At 37.3% G+C, this 18,193-nt stretch overlaps 1 protein-coding gene across 1 annotated transcript in view; it reads right to left on the bottom strand.

Annotated features, from left to right (window-relative positions):
- Window positions 1-18,193, bottom strand: part of ca16b (carbonic anhydrase XVI b) — a 146,250-nt gene that overhangs the window by 9,343 nt on the left and 118,714 nt on the right. Inside the window, exons 10-18 of the mRNA XM_079841173.1 lie at window positions 17,875-17,983; window positions 17,305-17,354; window positions 16,457-17,213; window positions 14,306-14,444; window positions 11,356-11,447; window positions 5,821-5,912; window positions 3,114-3,210; window positions 2,815-2,897; window positions 2,601-2,735 (exon numbers count right to left, since the gene is read on the bottom strand). Of these exons, the coding sequence (XP_079697299.1) occupies window positions 2,601-2,735; window positions 2,815-2,897; window positions 3,114-3,210; window positions 5,821-5,912; window positions 11,356-11,447; window positions 14,306-14,444; window positions 16,457-17,213; window positions 17,305-17,354; window positions 17,875-17,983 (1,554 nt within the window). The remainder of the gene's footprint in view (window positions 1-2,600; window positions 2,736-2,814; window positions 2,898-3,113; window positions 3,211-5,820; window positions 5,913-11,355; window positions 11,448-14,305; window positions 14,445-16,456; window positions 17,214-17,304; window positions 17,355-17,874; window positions 17,984-18,193) is intronic.

Genomic DNA, 18,193 nt, shown 5'->3' with positions numbered 1-18,193 from the left:
TCAAAACACCAACGTCTACATGAACAGAACAGTTCTTCTTGAGGCACCCTATGATTTACACCATTTGGAAAATGTGGATAGAATCACGGAATACAGTCATAAAAATGTCATGTACAGTATAACGTGGCATGTCATGGGATTTGGCAATTTTTGGATTAATAAATCCAATGTAGAATGAGTTATAGAGTAGCGTCTGTGACTATTTAAGGACAAAAAGACTGCTTTTGAAATATGAAATATGAAGTCTGAAAGTTCTGTGGAATGGAATCGGAATCCAAAAAAATTAAAACAGAAAAACTAAATCCAGAACAATTGAAAAGGAAAAAAATGAATTTGGAAAATAATAAAACAGAATTTTGGAAAACTGGACCCTCTTCCTGGCCTCCAGCGGTGCTCTCAAATAGCATTTGTACTTATGCAAATTAAAGTGCCCCTGTTATGCTTTTTCAGATATTACCGTTCATTTAGTGTGTAACATAGCGGTTTATGAATATAAAAGGTCTGGAATGTTTCAAAGATCAAAATGCAGTTTAAATGGAGTTTCCTGATTCTGAACTATCTGAAATGAGTCTTCCTGCACAAACCTATGTAGGTTTGTAACAAATTTGCCTAATGCCAGCCTATGGCTCTTTATTGGCTGCCTGCGAACAATGTCTACTTTGACCCGCCATTAACCACTGTAGTTGTAGCTGAGACTAGAAGAGTTTGGTTCGTGTTGTCGACATGTCGAAAAGACGCTGTTTTCAGTGCTATGAACGCAAATCCACTTTGCTTGCACTTCCAAAGGATGAGGACTTTGGCTCAAACTGATACGGCAAAACCAACGCCATCATTACTGTAATTATCACTGTCTATACAAGTGCTGAGGAAGCCTGAAATTCAGATTTGGCAATGGGCGTTTCGTTTTTAACACACGCTGTAAGCTGTAGACCAGGGGTGTCAAACTCATTTTAGGTTGAGGGCCGGATGGGGAAAAATATAACCATGTGCGGGACAAAATACCTTTTTTTTTTAAACCTTAGTGCGCTGACAGTTACATTACTAACATACAAACTACAAAATAATTAGCAAGAAAACTAGAAAAACACTGCTTTTTGAAAACAGCATTTGTTTTTACAGATAAAAGACTTTATTAGATTTAAAAAAAAAAAAAATGCATTTAAATTTTTCGTTGCCATTCCCCATTTTTTTTACTGATACTGTTTTTTTCGACATTCAACATTTTTAAATTTTTATTCATTGTTAATTGGTTCTATAGAGGCCAAACTGGCCTTAAACAAAAAATATGTGTAGCCATCACAATTCAAACAAAGATGCGACACACATGAGCATGATCAGTTGCTTTTTATTTAAATTAGATTGTATAATTTCAATATTTACAGCAAAATCAGCATGGTCTGACTTTGGATTTGTGAAATGACGCTACATAAGACTTGTCTGGCTATCACCAGACCAAGCTCAATTTTAGATTGAACATTGGTCTGGGGAGTCTGCTCTGTATTTTCTACTGCACACGCGAGCATAAACACGCATAAATTAAATGACTATGTACGCAATTGGATAGTCCTTCAACCAATCAGACCACAAGAGGCGTGATCAACAGGCAACGACCCAACGCTTCTCTATCCGTCATCGTGATAATCCCTCCAATAGCGTGCCAGGTGGATAAGCCAGTCTATGATTGGTTCCCGCAAAAGTGTAAAAGAAGCAGTAGAAATGTATGTACGGTTTCCAGACTGAGTTGCCGGGCGAAATCAAATCGCCGGCAGATCAGGCTGGGTTTACCCAGTCTAACATAAGACACACCTGTCCTGCACAAAACAAATATAGCAGACAGACTGAATGAAAACGCAAATTCATTCTCTGCCATTAGGTGGCGCTTATGGAAGAGAAGCAATAAAGCGTTTCCTTGGTTACCGCTGTACACAAAGCAGCGCTTTTCTGAAGACAGTCAGTCAGTTCCTTTCAGAGATACATTCATATAAACTCAAATTCAATATATTTATTTTGTGAACAGCTAGCTTGTTCCTGGCAGACTACAGTATTTTCTCTGCTGGCGCATCTGTGTGTTCTCATTTTTGCGTCCCAATTCAGCGTGTGCCTATGTTAACGTCCTGTTTACAGACTTTGTAATATTTCCCCACAAATTACATTTTGGAAAATGATTGCAAACAGTTTGTTTGCTAGTCCGGAATAGAGATCGACCAAAATAAAACTAAAACCTGTTCAAATGGCTGGTGCCTGTGGACTAGTCAGTGCATCTCTATTTTATAGTATTGTTCAAATCATACCCCGGGCCGGATTAGACACCTTATTGGGCCGTATTAGCATTATTGACACCACTTCTGTAGACCATTCACAACAGATTGGGCCATCTGACCAATCAGAGCTCTTGGAAAGGAGGGGCTTAGAGAGACTCCTTAGAGAGAATCCTACCGTTTCAGACACTGTGAGAAAAGAGGTGAGGCTGTAATGTGTATTATGAGAAAATTAAAGTGTTCTTGGATGTAAACCTATTGTAGGAGACCTCCAAAACAAAATGAAGAACCTTAAAAATCGACTAAAATAAACTTTGTGGAAAGTTGGTATTAGTTACTTACCCTTCCTTTCTCCACCAAGTTGGTGATCATGACAATCACAGTGGTGTTCTGTTCCCAAATCATTCTCCAAAAGTCCTCAAATGTGGACTTCAGAGGGCCCTGAGCGGCTATATAAGCCCTGGATCTTTTATAACCCTGAGAGGGAGAATATTTAATTATAAAACAAAGATTAAAGCAACAAGCACACACATGCTCTTAGTATTAAAATGCGTACGTCTACATAGTTGGCATTGATGTAGTCACTGTGCTTGGAGTCTTTCCCAGGCAGTTGCTGCAACTTCACTCTGCTGTGATCATCTGGGTATTAAAAAGCAATAAATGATGTATCATTCCAATCACTGTTTGAGATACATAATCAATTTAGAAATACTAGCAATGCATGCAAGATTGAGAGATGGATATTAATATCTTTTAACTTCATCTTGCATGCACCGCAAGCACTTCACAGATGAATTCACAGTATGTTTAGGAAGGCAAATGTTCATGTTTGCCACAAAATAATCAACAACTCACAGGCGACAATGTTGATGTATCTGTTTTTGTGCTTGTTGTCTGGGTGATTTGAATGCTCTGCTGTAATCTTCATTTCAGATGTGCAGTGTTGAACCTCCTGCAGGGAAGATATGATTTCAAATTAGTTATAATTTACAGACTACGCTTGGTCCACAATTGCTATGTCTGCAGTATAGAGTACGGTCCCTGTGTGCATGGAATACCTGGATCTAAAGCGCAGTAAACAACACAGCAACTAACACATTTTCATCGTTCATTTCCCACGTGACAAATAAAATAGAAACAATATCAGCCATTTTAAAAATGTCCTTGATTCAATGTTTAATTTGACTGTCAAAAGGTTTTACACCAATTTAGATTTACTCACCGTCAAGTCATCCTAAGTGTATATGACATTCTTCTTTCAGATGAATACAATTGGAGTTATATTAATAAATATCCTGGCTAATCCAAGCTTTATAATGGCAGCCCAAAATTTAAAGACCAAAAAAGTGTATCCATCTATTATAAAAGTAATCCACATGGCTCCAGGGGGTTAATAAAGGCCTTCTGAAGCGATTCCATGGGTTTGTGTAAGAAAAATATCCATATTTAACACGTTATAAAGTAAAATATCTAGGATGCCTTCCATATTCAACTTACGCAGAAAGTGTAACGCCTCTCGCAGTTTAAACCGCTTACGCAACGTCCAACGCCATTGTCGCGTCAGTTACGTTTTTTTCCCGTTAGTATTCGTCTGAAAGAAGAATGTCATATACACCTAGGATGACTTGAGGGTGAGTAAATTTAATTTTTGGTTGAACTATCCCTTTAAAAATAAAACAAATTATTTCCAATATGATAACTGGATGCCACTTGATGGTTTAATGGGGTCATGAACTGTTTTTTTATTTTTTATACTGTTGTCTGAGGTCAACTTATGACGTTTGCGTGGTTTTTACATTCAAAAATACCATAATGAATACGTAATAGGCTATTTTCTGCCCTGGTTTTGAGCCTCTCTCATGGAACGCTGGGTTTTTATGGGCGTGCCGCACTGAAGACTCGGAAGTAAACGCCCACGGCTAGGATTGGATAAGATTTGCATATTTAATGAGCTTCTGCTTCCCTGTCAGTGAAAGTGTGTGGGGAAACCTCAACTGGAATGATTTGCCCACACGGCTCGCAAAATGTCTTTATCAAACAAACACAATGATTTATCTCTCATCCACCCGCGATTGATTGGAATGTTTTTTTTTATTACTTGGCCCACACGATCGGTGAATATAAGCGCAAACCGTACACATACACAAACAGACACACGCGCGGGCGCGCGCACCCTTCAAGTCAAGAGAGTTATTTCACTATTTAAGATAGCCCGTCGGCAGGCCGGGCTTACGTTTTGGTAGCCCGTCTGGAAAACACATAGCCCTGGGACGTTGGGCTTTGCGAGCCCTGGTCCATACATGCCAGAGTCTGATCCCGAATCGCAATAAACCAACAACACCATAAATAAAGGATTCTTCAGCCTGTGACAGCGTGCATAGGTATGTTCAGTTAGACACATACACATTAATCAATACAATCTGTAACGATGCAATACTATCACACATAAAAAACATTTTTTACTCACATTAGTGTGTTGCTTCATACATTCATGTAATCTCACCCTGTCTGCACATCCAGTCTCTTGTTTACAAACGAATCCCAGTCTTCGCCACGTGAGCTGGATATTCATTCAAAATAAAGTTCATCCATGCATTCATAATATTGGAATCCGAACGAAGCTTATGAGGTGTGTTTATTTCTTAAACGTTCGATGCGGTTTAGCTCACGATTCGGTGGGCGGGGCTACAGAATCAGGCGTTGTTCTTCCTCTGTTGAGGCGGTGCTTCACTACACTCAGACGTCATAGCCGGGCACATTCTGAGATCGAGCGTTTGCTGGGCCTGGTGTCTATAAAAGCTTTTCTTTGACTAACAAGGAAGTTTTCAGCTCAGAAACTTACAGGATATTCTTAGATTACCATGACCTTTTATATAACAAAAGCTCAAGGGAAAGTTGATTTCTCAATTCAGGACCCCTTTAAACATTCTGAATACAGTCCTGTCGGAATTCTGTTTTGTTGAATTTTTGTTGACCATATTATTGGTAAATTATTTAAGACTCGTTTACAAAATAATGACTTAATTATCCTAGTAATTAGCCACACTTTGATTAGAATTTACATAAATAGCCCCATTTGTCCAAATCATTTAATTATTGTCACATCAATGCAATTTGAAATAATTTGTATACAGCAGCATAATAATTAGCTCCCCAGTGAGCCGTAATGAAGCACACATTAATCTACCGTGCAGATTTCGTTTTTCTATATCTGTAAAACAAAGCACCTCCGTAACGAATTGATACCTACCGTATCACAGATACTGGTAATTGTCAAAGTTTTTAAGTATATATTTTTAAAGAGACCCAGTTCTTGTTTTTGAATGTGTCCACACTGGATTCTGATCTTGTAAATGTTTGCTGTGGGCATGAACCAGACTCAAGCATTCCTGCATTCCTGCATAGATTCCTCCAGCGAGAGGAGTGATTTTAATGAGGCTCTCCTCTTTAATTAGTCCTTTTCCCATAGCCATCTGTGCCTCTGTGCTACTGGGAGCACCGGTACACGTACAGAGCACATACACACATTCTAACATGCCCCAACTACAAAGACCATACTCACATCGAACTCCTGAGAAAAGCCATGCTGGTTGTTGGAGTACAGCTCCATGATGTGTTTGATAAACTGCCTGACTGGCAAAGCCTCCAGGTCATCTGAAACACAAACCGTACATGCATCATACCACATCTGCCCATTTAAACACAAACATTTGAATAGAAATTGATGACAAATGCATAAAAAATACCTATTATTCAAATATTAATGATAAAAATACATATTATTAAAATATTACTAAAATATTTAGGGATTGAGCTTTATAATTAAAAATATATAAATATATAGTTGTATTAAATTATAATATTAAATTAAATGATACCCAAATGCACTACTGTATTATGTAATTATTTTTAATAATAATAAAATCTAATTAAATATTATACTTTACAAAATCTTCAGTGTCACATCATCCTTCAGAAATCTGATTCGGTGCTCAAGAAATATTATTATAATTATTATTATCACAGTTGTAAATATGTTAGGAAGCAAGCTGCTAGTCCTTAAAGCTGCACTATGTAACTTTTCCTATTCAAAACAAAGGCGTAGTTTGATGATGCCACGTTTGAGCGCAGAATCTTGGGACATGTGGTCTTCACCTCACAGCCGGTGGAAAAGAATCGGGATAGAACTCGAGCAGAAATCATGTTAATGGATGCGATTATTAACGTTAATGTAGTATGAAGCAGAGCAGGACCGAGTGTTGAGGAGCTGAGCAAGGGACTTTTATTATGGCATAGTCGCAGGCGGGACTTTTATTATGCCACAGTCGCCAGTGCCACTTCCACATTTTTCCGGTCATGAGTATGAGGTAACGCAGCTCTGTTTATCATATTAGATACATCTGAGTGTGTTGAAAATGATGTTATGACGTTACTTTGTGCGTTCTCTCGAAGGCTGCTATGACACTTGTTCACACTGCAGTGAGAGTAAAGCGTTTCTGCAAAATAAAACCGAGGGTAACGCAGATATGACGCCATTGACAGGCAACTCCCTCACATGTCCCAGTTCCTTAGTTAAAATGGCAATTTTTTCACGATTTACAAATAGTTGGAAACATTTGGGATTTTGTAAGTACTCAACCAAACAAAATATATAACACTGGCCTAGTGGTTTTTGGAAATTTTACTGCAAAAATGTTACATAGTGCACCTTTAAAGTTAACTGCAAGTAAGCGAACCGTCAACCAGCTGTAGCATTATGCCAGTTCCACCGCACCAATAACACAGGGCTGCCCGCGGACGTGCCTCACTTTATATCGGCGCTACTAAACACGGATATCGTATGCCGATATATTACAAAATGACAAATATGGGCACGATATATCGGTCGACCTCTAGTACTGATACATTTTTGTGGATTTTTTTTTTTCAGGATTCTTTGATAAATAGAAAGTTCTAAAGAACAGCATTTATTTGTAATAGAAATCTTTTGTAACATTATAAATGACTTTACTCTCATTTGTGATCAATTTAATGTATCCTTGCTGAGAAAAATCTTACTGACCCCAAACTTTTGAACAGTAGTGTCTATTTTCAATAAATACACTGAAAAACCATATTTCACAAAATATTTAATAAAACACATGGATTACATGGAACATGGAAAAAATATACCTAAATATGGATGAATGGAACTGACATACATTTTACAACACATACATTGTTTAGTGACTGCATATAATAATGCATGCTGTTATTTCCATTAATTAGTTAATTATTCATTCAAGACCTTTTCATGAACATTTGTCATTTCATAAAATATCTAAATGTGTTACTTTTAAGGAACAAACCCCTATGGAAAATAAAAGTTTAAATAAATAAATGAATAGAAATCCTTGTTCCAAATGACAAAAGACTTTGAACCAAAATCCATACGCCCTACTTTTGTGGCCTCACTTCCTGAGTGATGATATTTGGTCACATCTGTGTCATATAAAGCTCATCAGTTATCTATCAAAGAAAAGGGTCTGGACTGATGGTCTGCTGTCACGTAGAATGGCCATATAAAGGTACGGTTCATTACTGCCCAGGGAAGCACACAGCTGGGACCGTATTTAAAAAAGACCAGAATCCCCTGGAGCATTTACTGCTTCACCATTGTGAAGGATGATCAAACACACATCAATTCAACCCCCCACTCTGTATTCAGTGTCTACCATTAACAGAAGAGATTCCGTCTTATTAAATCACTGAGACATACACACACAGACTTCAATTTAACAGGGATTGTTGATGAGTTCTCTATTACGGCAGAGACATTAAACTATCACCTCAAACGGAGTTCTCATAAACATTAATGGCTACGTTTTACTTCTTTTGGCTTACAGTTATATAGACCTGTCAGTCAAGAGCTGGACTGCGTCACGAGGAAAGAAACCAAGAGCGAGCAAGAGAGAAAAGAGTGGCAATACTGAGAGCAGCTCATGCAATTTTAGAAAATCATGCACTACCCAAATTGAGCAATCAGACTTTCCATTCGCTTACTGTGAAACAGTAACACACAGAACATAAAATATGCATCCACTAACATCAGAGAAAACTGCAAGATAGGAATTCTAAACATTAAAAGCAATAGTGTTTTTAATCTCTTTGAATCGACACTGAACTCATTTCAACTGAATGACTGTTTACTATTGTCTTTTTAGAGCTGCTTTACAGCAGAATTGGATTCTGTTTGAACTGTTGAATCATTATTTTTCTGTCTATCACTGTAAAGCTGCTTTGAAAATATCTGTATTGTATAAAGCCAGGGCCGTTTCTAGCCATTCTGACACCCTAGTCTAGTCGAAATTCTTTATTGGTGCCCCCAGTCAAATTTTAAAAAGCAACATTGGTATTACTGGTATTAATTAACAAATACATACATACATTCCACATTATATTTGTATATATTTGTTAATAAGGATTAAAATTAATACCAGTAATACCACTGTGTAGCCAGATACCTGTATAACCCTAGGCCTATATATACTGTATATATATATATATATATATATATATATATATATATATATATATATATATATATATATATATATATATATATATATATATGTTCAATCCCTAGTTGCTAAGAAATTGTTCTCAGACATAACTACATAATTATTATGTGTTATTATTACATTTCACATGAAAGTAATAAGAATAAATACTGATTCAGTGCAGTTTTTGTTCCCTTTTAAATAACGTGATGCTATGCCCTCTGTGTCTACGACACTGCTTGCATTAAGCACATTTAGAACTGAAAGTATCGATTCAGCATTCAACATCATCCGTTAAGATGCGTTAAATTCGACAAAGTGATTTAATACAGGATGTATTAATGTTGTGAATTGGCACATTTTATTATACCGTTAAAGTTTTATACGGGACAATTACAAAACAGACTCATTCTTTAAACAATGCATTGGCGCAAAAACCTTTTTGAGGTGCAAGAGAAGAAAGCTTTATAGAGTCAAAATATAACTGCACACTCACTTCAGCCTTTCATTGCCTCTAACATACACCAATGCTATCTGCCCCTTTCACAGCGTGATTACTCGACTGCCACAAATTCTGCCCTAACAGATTTGTGCACTTTTTCCTGTACCTGTTTTTTTTAATTGGCTTTTAGTTTGAATTTAGCTTTATTGTATGTTTAAAGCATTGACCAAACTCTTTTATCTAATGGTGTTGTCAACTCTTTTGACTGTACTCTGATCCAATTGCATATAGGAATAGTCAGATTGACAGTTCTCTGATCCAATAGTGTGGGAGAACTAGTGGGGTCGGCAATAACATTTTAGGGTGGCCATGTGTCATGATCCCAGTCTGTGTTTCCCTGTCTTGTGAGGACTTTTGTTATTTCCTGTCTTGTGTCATGTTTTGTAGTTCTTTGTAGTTTTTCATGTTGATTAGTTCTCCCAGGTTTTTCCAATTTAGCCACTCCCTCTTGTTATCTTGTTAAGCTAGTCTTCCCTTTGTATTTATATAGTGCTTGTGTCTTACTGGTGTTTGTGGGTTGTTGTACATGTTTCTAGAGACTCCGCATGCTTCTAGTTTGTGTGTCCTAGTGGTCTTTGTTCCATTGTTTCTTTATTCCTGGAGTTATTTTGTTCAATGTGTTGTTTTATTAAAAACCTTGCATTTAGATCCTCGCCTTCGCCTGCTTTCTCCAGCACGTGACACCGTGAAACCCTTTACACACAAACATCTAGAGCCAGAAATGTGCTTATTGGCAACCACTGATGGGACCCTAGGCAACCGCCTAGTTTGCCTATGCCTACAAACAACCCTGTATAAAGCTCTATATAAATAAAGGTGACTGACTTGGCTAGTGCAGACAAAATGATAATTGTGTTAATTATTTACTCATTCTCAAGTATTTACAAATCAATGACTTCAATTTGGCAACGAAACATAAAAGAGATATTTTTCCTCTATCATGTGTGCTTGAAAGTCCCCGTCCTCTTTCATTGTATGGTAAAGAGCATTGTGAATATCTAGCAAAACATCCTTTTGTGTTCCATGGAAGAAAGTACACTTCTGTTCAAGGTTCGGGGTCATGTTTTTGAAAGAAGTCTCTTATGCCAACCAAGGCTGCATTCATTTGATCAAAAACACAGTAAGAATAGTAATATTAATAGTGAAATATTTTTGTAATTTAAAATAACTGTTTTCTATTTGATTTTGAATATATTTTAAAACATAATTTATTCCTGTGATTGCAAAAATGAATTTTCAGCATCATTACATCATTACTACTCGAAATAATTCTAATATGCTGATTTTGTGTTCAAAAGACATATTATTATCAATGTTGATAGTTAGATAAAAGCTGAGAAAATCATTTTTTTCCAAAGACTTCGTCCGGATCTGATTCAGAACGATGATCAAAACATAGATGGAGTAGATCGAGTCCATCAACACCCCTAATGCTTGAACAATCCTATAACTCATCCTGGGTCGACATTTCATTCAGTAACATTAGGCAGTTTTGATTTAGCCTATATGCTGTTTAATGTTGATGATCACGTTATTTTACATATGAATCTGCTTACAAATGCTATCGCTTGTTTCTGCATCTTCTTCACATCACATGATCAAGAGATTCTGTGCTGTTTCAGAAAATGTGTCATAGCGCCTGCCTATCGTATAACAGTGAAAACACGGAAAATGTCCGTCAATGGCGGGGAAATAGTTAAAATAATGCATATTAAACAACATCCTGTAATAATAACAATTTATCAGCTGGTCAGCTATATTTATAAAGCGCGTCATTTCCCTCTGCTGCTATGTTTGGTTACATCTTATTGATCTATTTCAGAATATAGCCGTTTCAAAACCCAGTGAGCTGCTTTGCTCCCTAAATAGACAACCAACTCCCATTCTGGGATTACGTTCTCCTCAAAGCGTATGTGATGAAATCAAAACTAATGAACTCTGTATTCTGTCTAAATAAATTCTGGAGCCGCTTTTTTGCTGGATAATGATTAACTCGTATGAATGGCATAAAATAAAAGTACTTGCATTATGAAAAGTACTCTGTTTAGTGACTCACCCGCCGCAGATATGATGGGAAAACTTTCATCGCGGATCACTCTGGGGGAGTTCCTGTCATCAATATAGAAATGTGCAGTCTGGAAGAATCTCCTATGAACAGAAACGGTCCCGGTAAGTAAAATGCAGGTTACCAGGATGATTTTAAACAGCTTCTTAATTTTGAGGAAACCTCCTGCTTGCTGAGAATTACTGTTATATGTCCACTTAATATTAATTTACAAGCAGTACAATCTTGTTTGCAAAGGGTGTTTTTGACCTGTGTTTCAGTTCAATGCAATTTTAGTCACAACTCTGGTATCAGTCCATAACTAAAAAAAGAGCATTCTGCCTAAATATACTGAAAATATATGTCATAATACAACTTAATCCAAATATTCTCACACAAAGATATTTTACATAACTTAAAAAGATTACTTAGTAATTATTTTCACATAATGACATTAACGTACATTTATTTAATTTATTGAAAACAGAAAAAGTGTAGCCGATAAACACTTCTGTTGATTGTCCAAGTGGTTATGGTTATCTGCTGAATCAGAGAACCACAATATGGACTAAATATGAGATGAATGAATCAGCTAGACCGACACATTTCCATAATTAAAACGCATTAGCCACTACACACACAAACGTCTAGTTCTCATTCTAGGACTATACATGAAGACCAAAGCTATGATACCAAATATCCAGCAAAACTCTGCACATGCACTTGCTGCCTTGGAAAAAGACAGATTTTTAAAAATATTTTCTCATTTTCAGTGCACAAAGACCCCCTCCCACCCCCTTATAGAAGACTTGCTTCATGTAAATCCCAGTAAAGCATTTGTATAAGCATGCCCCTACCTGTACTTTATGCAGAGCAATGAGCAGATGCTAGTCATCCTTGAGAGGTGAGATAAAAAGAAAGAAAAGAGGGGCTGAATGCTCATTGAGCTCCAATGAGGGAGGGGGGCTAGGGGGATTTAGGAGAGACGATGACTGGGGGGACAGGAACCTCACACTAATGACCTTTTTTATGATGGGCAAGCTCTTGTGTGTTTAGAGACGTTAGACTAATGGTGTAGAAGGGTCCTTTAGTGAAGTTTTGGACCCTGCGGTCTAATCCTTGAGAATGCAAAATAGGCAAATGATAAAAAGATAAATATAACCTCTTATCATTCCCCATCTGCGTTTCTGTGTCAAGTCTGGAATTGCTCTAACTCATAGGCGATCTCATGCGTACGTGTAGAAATGTACCGTGGAGATGAGTGCAGCATCTTTGGTCTTTAATGGGCATCTGTGAGTTTGAGCAGACTGAAAGCCTCTGAGCCATCCAGATGGAACCCTGCCTACATAAACCTCTCATTAGCCTATTGCCTTGGCAACATCATAACTTCATTTTAAGCAAATAGTATCACACTTTCTGCTAAACTTGCACGAACTCCACAAACGAGAACGGAATATCTTTTGAACGGCTTTTGTTCACTTGGTAGCTTTGTTCTTGACGTTCTTGAAATGTGACAAAGATGTCTTGACAAAGACGTTTGCCGCCACATTCTCGGGGGAGCAGTTGAGTCTCGTCACTTGTCTTTCTTCCTCCCTCTTGCTAACAGATTATTGTGCAAACTCAATCTTTCATTCACTTTAACTGTCACTGATCAATCTCTTATAAACACATCAAATGATCAAATCAATTGCTATTATCTTTCCCTCTCAACCTTGTCCTGATTATTTGGCTGATGTAATTGCTTTGTAACTGGTACAGTAACTTGCAGGTAAAAATTGATAAGGCCAGTGATGTCATAGTAAACCCATTAAACTAAAACCATTAAAAGTTTTTGCTAAATGAAATAAAAGCTGAATGACAATAAAATATGAATAGTAGAAGAACTTTAAAAATGTTAACAAAAATGAGAAATTTTGCCTTAGCAAATAAACGAAATAAATAGATTACACTAGATAATATAAATACGATTTATTTGAAGTACTAAAACTACCAAAACTTTTTTTTTTACTAAAACTAAAAAATAACTGAAATAAATAGGATTAAATCGAAGTACTAAAACGATTGAAATAAAGCTGAAATAAAATAGGAAAAATTATTGAAATATTGAAAAATAAAATTAGAAATGTTGCCTGAAATTGGTTGAAGTACTAAAATGACAAACTAAAACTTAAATAAAACAAATTACAGCTAAACAGAAATATTAAAAACTAAAATCAAAATGAAAACGAAAATAAAATATTAATAAATACTATAATAGTATATCAACATTACTAAAATAACATGCAAGCAGTACTGTAATATAACAAAAACATAAAAAAATGACATTTTCATGATATAAAAATGTTTTAATATGTATATTTTAATGTAATGTTACTGTTGTTTTGCTCACATTTTAAATGATATGCTCAAACCAGTCAGCTTCACAGATTGGAGCCCAGCTGGGTCCCTCAGCACAAGACTCATGGTCCCTAGGGGGCCCGCAACCTCTTAGCTCACATACAGACACAAGACTGAACAGGAGGATGGTGGTATTTGGCAGGAAGCTCCATAGGAGGATTTTAATTCGGTTACCATGGGGCTGAGACCGGTCCAGGAGAGGGCGGGCAGATGGGGCACGGACTCTCCAGGGAGCTGAGCCAGGTTTATAAAGGCCAGTAGATGGAGTAGAAAGAGGGAGATGAGGTGTGGATTCAGGGGGCACAGTGACCTTACACTGTTTACAAACCAGGCACAACCATGACCAGACAAATCTACTCTACATAAAACATGTTGTCATGAATATTAATAAGGTGATGCATTCGTTCAGGAGAAAGCTCCACAAAATTAGATAGACGAATGTAGAAGTTGTTACAAGATAAGGAGCGTATATGAAGAGAACTGATCTTTTCAGGCACAAGATGATCTAAGACCAATAGGTAATTCACCCCCGCCTCATAAACCGTGGTTGTTCATAGAATCTTACCTCCAGTAGACCAGGACAGCCAACAGCATGATCAGACAGAGCAGAGTGAGGGCAGAGACCACCATCAGGGGGATGATCCAGTCCATCCGGCTGGATGAGGACACCGGGTCGCGAGTGACAGTGGAGATGCTGTTCCTCTCTGCATGGTGGTCAAAGGGGACGAGAGCAAGGTAACAAATACGTAAGGCAGAGTTTTTTAAAACCCTTAAATAATAGATGAAAAGAGTCTATTCTGGTATAAATGCTTGAAAAATGTAATTCATGCATATTCAACAACATATAATTTTCCTTTGCAAAGTATATCATCCACTGGCATATCTAACATATTACAATAAACTATATACAGTCTTTATTTATAACTTTTTATTGTTTTTATAAATATGTCAATATATTTTAATGCATTTTATAATTAGATTTACATTCACCAGCGTTCAATAGTTTTTTGCTCTTATGCTCACAAAGCATCCAATACACTAAATACAGTAATATTGTGAAACATTATTACAATTTAAAATAAATGTTCTATTTTAATATATTTTGAAATTATTTCTAAGATGCAAAGCTGAATTTTCAGCATCATTTCTCCAGTCTTCAGTGTAACATGATCCTTCAGAAATCATTCTAAAATGCTAATTTGGAGCTCAAGAAAGATTCATTATGATTATTAATGTTGGAAACAGTTGTGCTGCATAATGTATGCATTTTTTCAGGGTTCCTTTCCAAATAAAGATTTTTGAATTTTTTGTAGCAACTTGAAAGTCTTTATTGTTACTTTTGATCAGTTTAATGTGTGTTTACTGAATACTATTTTTTTTAATACAACGGAACTGTTTTTAAAATATTTTAATACAAATTGTAATATTTAGATATATTTATGCATCTTTTACATTGTATTATATTTATTTTGTATATATAATAATACATACATATTATACAGATACACAAAATAATATATCATACAGGTAATACATATTTTACATTTTTATATTTATAAATATTTTACTCGTTATATATATTTATACATGTTCATAATATACACTTAATAATATATTTAAAGGGTTACTTCACCGATTAGCATTAAGCTTTGTATCAGTAGAAACCCGGTAGTATATTCAAATGATTGTGCGTCCCTCCCTCATGTCCCCCTGAGACGAGAGATTTCTGTCATTTACCGTCATCGGAGGCTTTTTTGGCCACAGCCTTGAGACTACAGCCAGTAGTATGAGCTAGTTCCGCATGTTTTCAACCCGCCCATAGGGGGTGGGATCTCTCACAGAATGTAAAATGCACACGGCCACTCGTGGCGTTCATAACGTAGCGGTCAGAGCAACGCGAGTGTTTTCAATGAATTCCTATGAAAGTTAGGCTTCCATAGGCATGAACTGAAATTGCGCTAGACTAGACACGCACCGTGAATGACTGTGCGGCCGCGAATGAATGCCCGTGCGGCATTCATTTTAGTTTCGGTTTAGAATTAGCGCCAATTCGGGGGCGGGTTGCTTGAATTGTGGGTTCATTAGCCTATTATTCTGAATGAAAATCACACCAACAAAATGGTAAAATGACAAACTCACTTAAATAGGCGCTTTTGCATTTCGCTTTGAAAGCAAATCTTCCGCGGTCATCTTGTCTGTCAGCTCTTCGCTCTCGTGATGAATAAAAACTCTGACTCCTGCTGCGACTCTCGTTCGGCTCGTGCTGTATTAGTCAGACACGTTCAGTTTTTAATTGAAGTGTCTGTTCTCTAACTGAACTAAAATATTTTATTACTATAAAAATGAAAATGACGGTGGGGGCAAGTGATGTAACCGGTAGGCGTGGCTTGGGAGTGGCTTGTAGGGCAGCGAAGCAAGTGCATTCTGGGAGTTGTGTGTTTCATCCACATGAGCCAAAAATACATTTTCTGGCTTTTCTCAGTCTAGAAGGCACCAACTTCTAAAATAATTTCACATTTCTACAACATAAATGACCCAATTTAAATACACATTCATCTTTCCAGCTGTGAAGTATCCTTTTAAGGTAATATCAATTTTAGTTTGATTTGGCATTACTACTTATTGATTTTAAAGGTCTTTTTGACCACTTTTTGTACTTTACTGCTGTTTTATCTTTTGCACAGAGCTTTAGACTGTAAGTCTGCAGCTCACCTACCAGTGTGAATGTAGTATGGCCAGTGCGCCTTCTCCTCATTGGTGAGTTTGGTGGTTTCTGTCGAGCCTGAGGGAAGTTGCATGTCTACAGTGTCATTATCCTCCAGCCACGTTGGTTTTGATGAATCCTCGCCCGAAGGCCTCTCTGTGGAACGGGTTACCTGCTCTTCCACTATCATAGGGGCCAATGTAGAGTTCTCAGTGTTAGCATCCGCCCTCTCTCCTTCCCGCTCCCTGTGTTTTGAAGTTGGGATGGGGGCAGTTGGTTTTTGAGGCACCGTCTTGGCCTGCTTTTTGTCCTTGACTGTAATATCTTTCCCCTTTTTTTTCTTCTCCTCTTCTTCCTGTTCCTCTTCCTCCTCCTCTTCCTTCTCTTCCTCCTTCTCCTCTCTTTCACTGTCTTCTTCCTGTTTGTTATTAGTTTCAGTGCTGTCCTCAGAGATGAGGACGTTGCTCTCAGACGGGGTGCTTTCAGCACTGGGAGTGGCTGGATGCTGAGTGGGCGTGGGGCCTGAGTTTGTAGAGTGGGTTGGCCAAAAGGATCCTGGGAGGGAAGAAATCACACTGCCACTGAAACCCAGTCCTGCCAACAGAGTGCTGGTCACCACAGATGCTACAGTGGCCTGTCCTCCACTGGATGGGGGCCCCATTCCCGTTGCCATGGAGACAAATGAAAAGGGGAGGCCGGCGGACGTCCAGGTAGAGGAGCCGGAGCTTATAGGGGCCATGTCTGCCGAAGAGGCGGGGGAAACCGTAGGCTACAACCGGGATGGAAGAGGAAAAGAAAAATTACAACGTGTGTAAACAAGCAAATAAACAGATTTAGAAACAATTAAGCCAGCTACCCACCATTCCGGTTTTCACAAGCCTTGTCCCCTCGAATATCCTTGTGGTGTTTGCTTGAAGAATGAGTAAGACAATCAATGTTAGAGTCGCCATGAAATCCAAATGGACAACCTGTCACTCACATGAGATCCACCATTAGAAAACCACAACCGTCTAACCAATTCTCGATGCACTGGACAAAGTCAAGTTCTGCCCTAAAATGTTCTCTTGTTTGAGAAGCTGTTTGACTCGGATATATGTCACAATAGAGAAGAAAAGACTATTGCATGGTTTCATGTGGACTTTAAGGCAAGGGAAGGCAAGGCAAGTTTATTTGTATAGCACATTTCATACACAGTGGCAATTCAAAGTGCTTTACACAGAAATGAAGTTAAAATATTCATAAGTGAATAAAATAAAAATATATATAGTATAACAGTTATAATAGGAATTAAAATAAAATAAAAAATAAAGATGAAATCCCCTATCTGGGGTGGAAGAAAATGGGGAGTCAAAGTTTAAGGTTTGCTTAGCAGCAGTAAATTATCATTTTAAATTTTTTAAGAACAGAAAGCCACTTAAAAACAGACAAACCTTTGAATAAAAGTGTTTGGCTGAAGTCACTGCGCTGGTCTCTCTGACATACAGCTTGCACTCTGAAGAGATACAGGACATCTGGAGACACAAGTGTGATGACTGCCCTCTGCAGGAGACATACGACACGCCATACATTTTAATAACAGTATTAGATACTAACCATATTACATTTGCAGTATGTATACTGTGTACAGGTTTGCATGCAAAACCCAGATAGACTATTTAAAAAACAAAATAATAATAATACTTTAATGCATTAAATTGATGTGACATTTTAAAATGTTTAAATATTTCTATTTCAAATAAATGCTGTTCT

This window comes from Gobio gobio (genome assembly GCF_949357685.1).
Source record: "Gobio gobio genome assembly, chromosome: 17".
Classification (NCBI taxonomy): domain Eukaryota; kingdom Metazoa; phylum Chordata; class Actinopteri; order Cypriniformes; family Gobionidae; genus Gobio; species Gobio gobio.
This window is presented reverse-complemented; position numbering and strand designations above follow the sequence as displayed.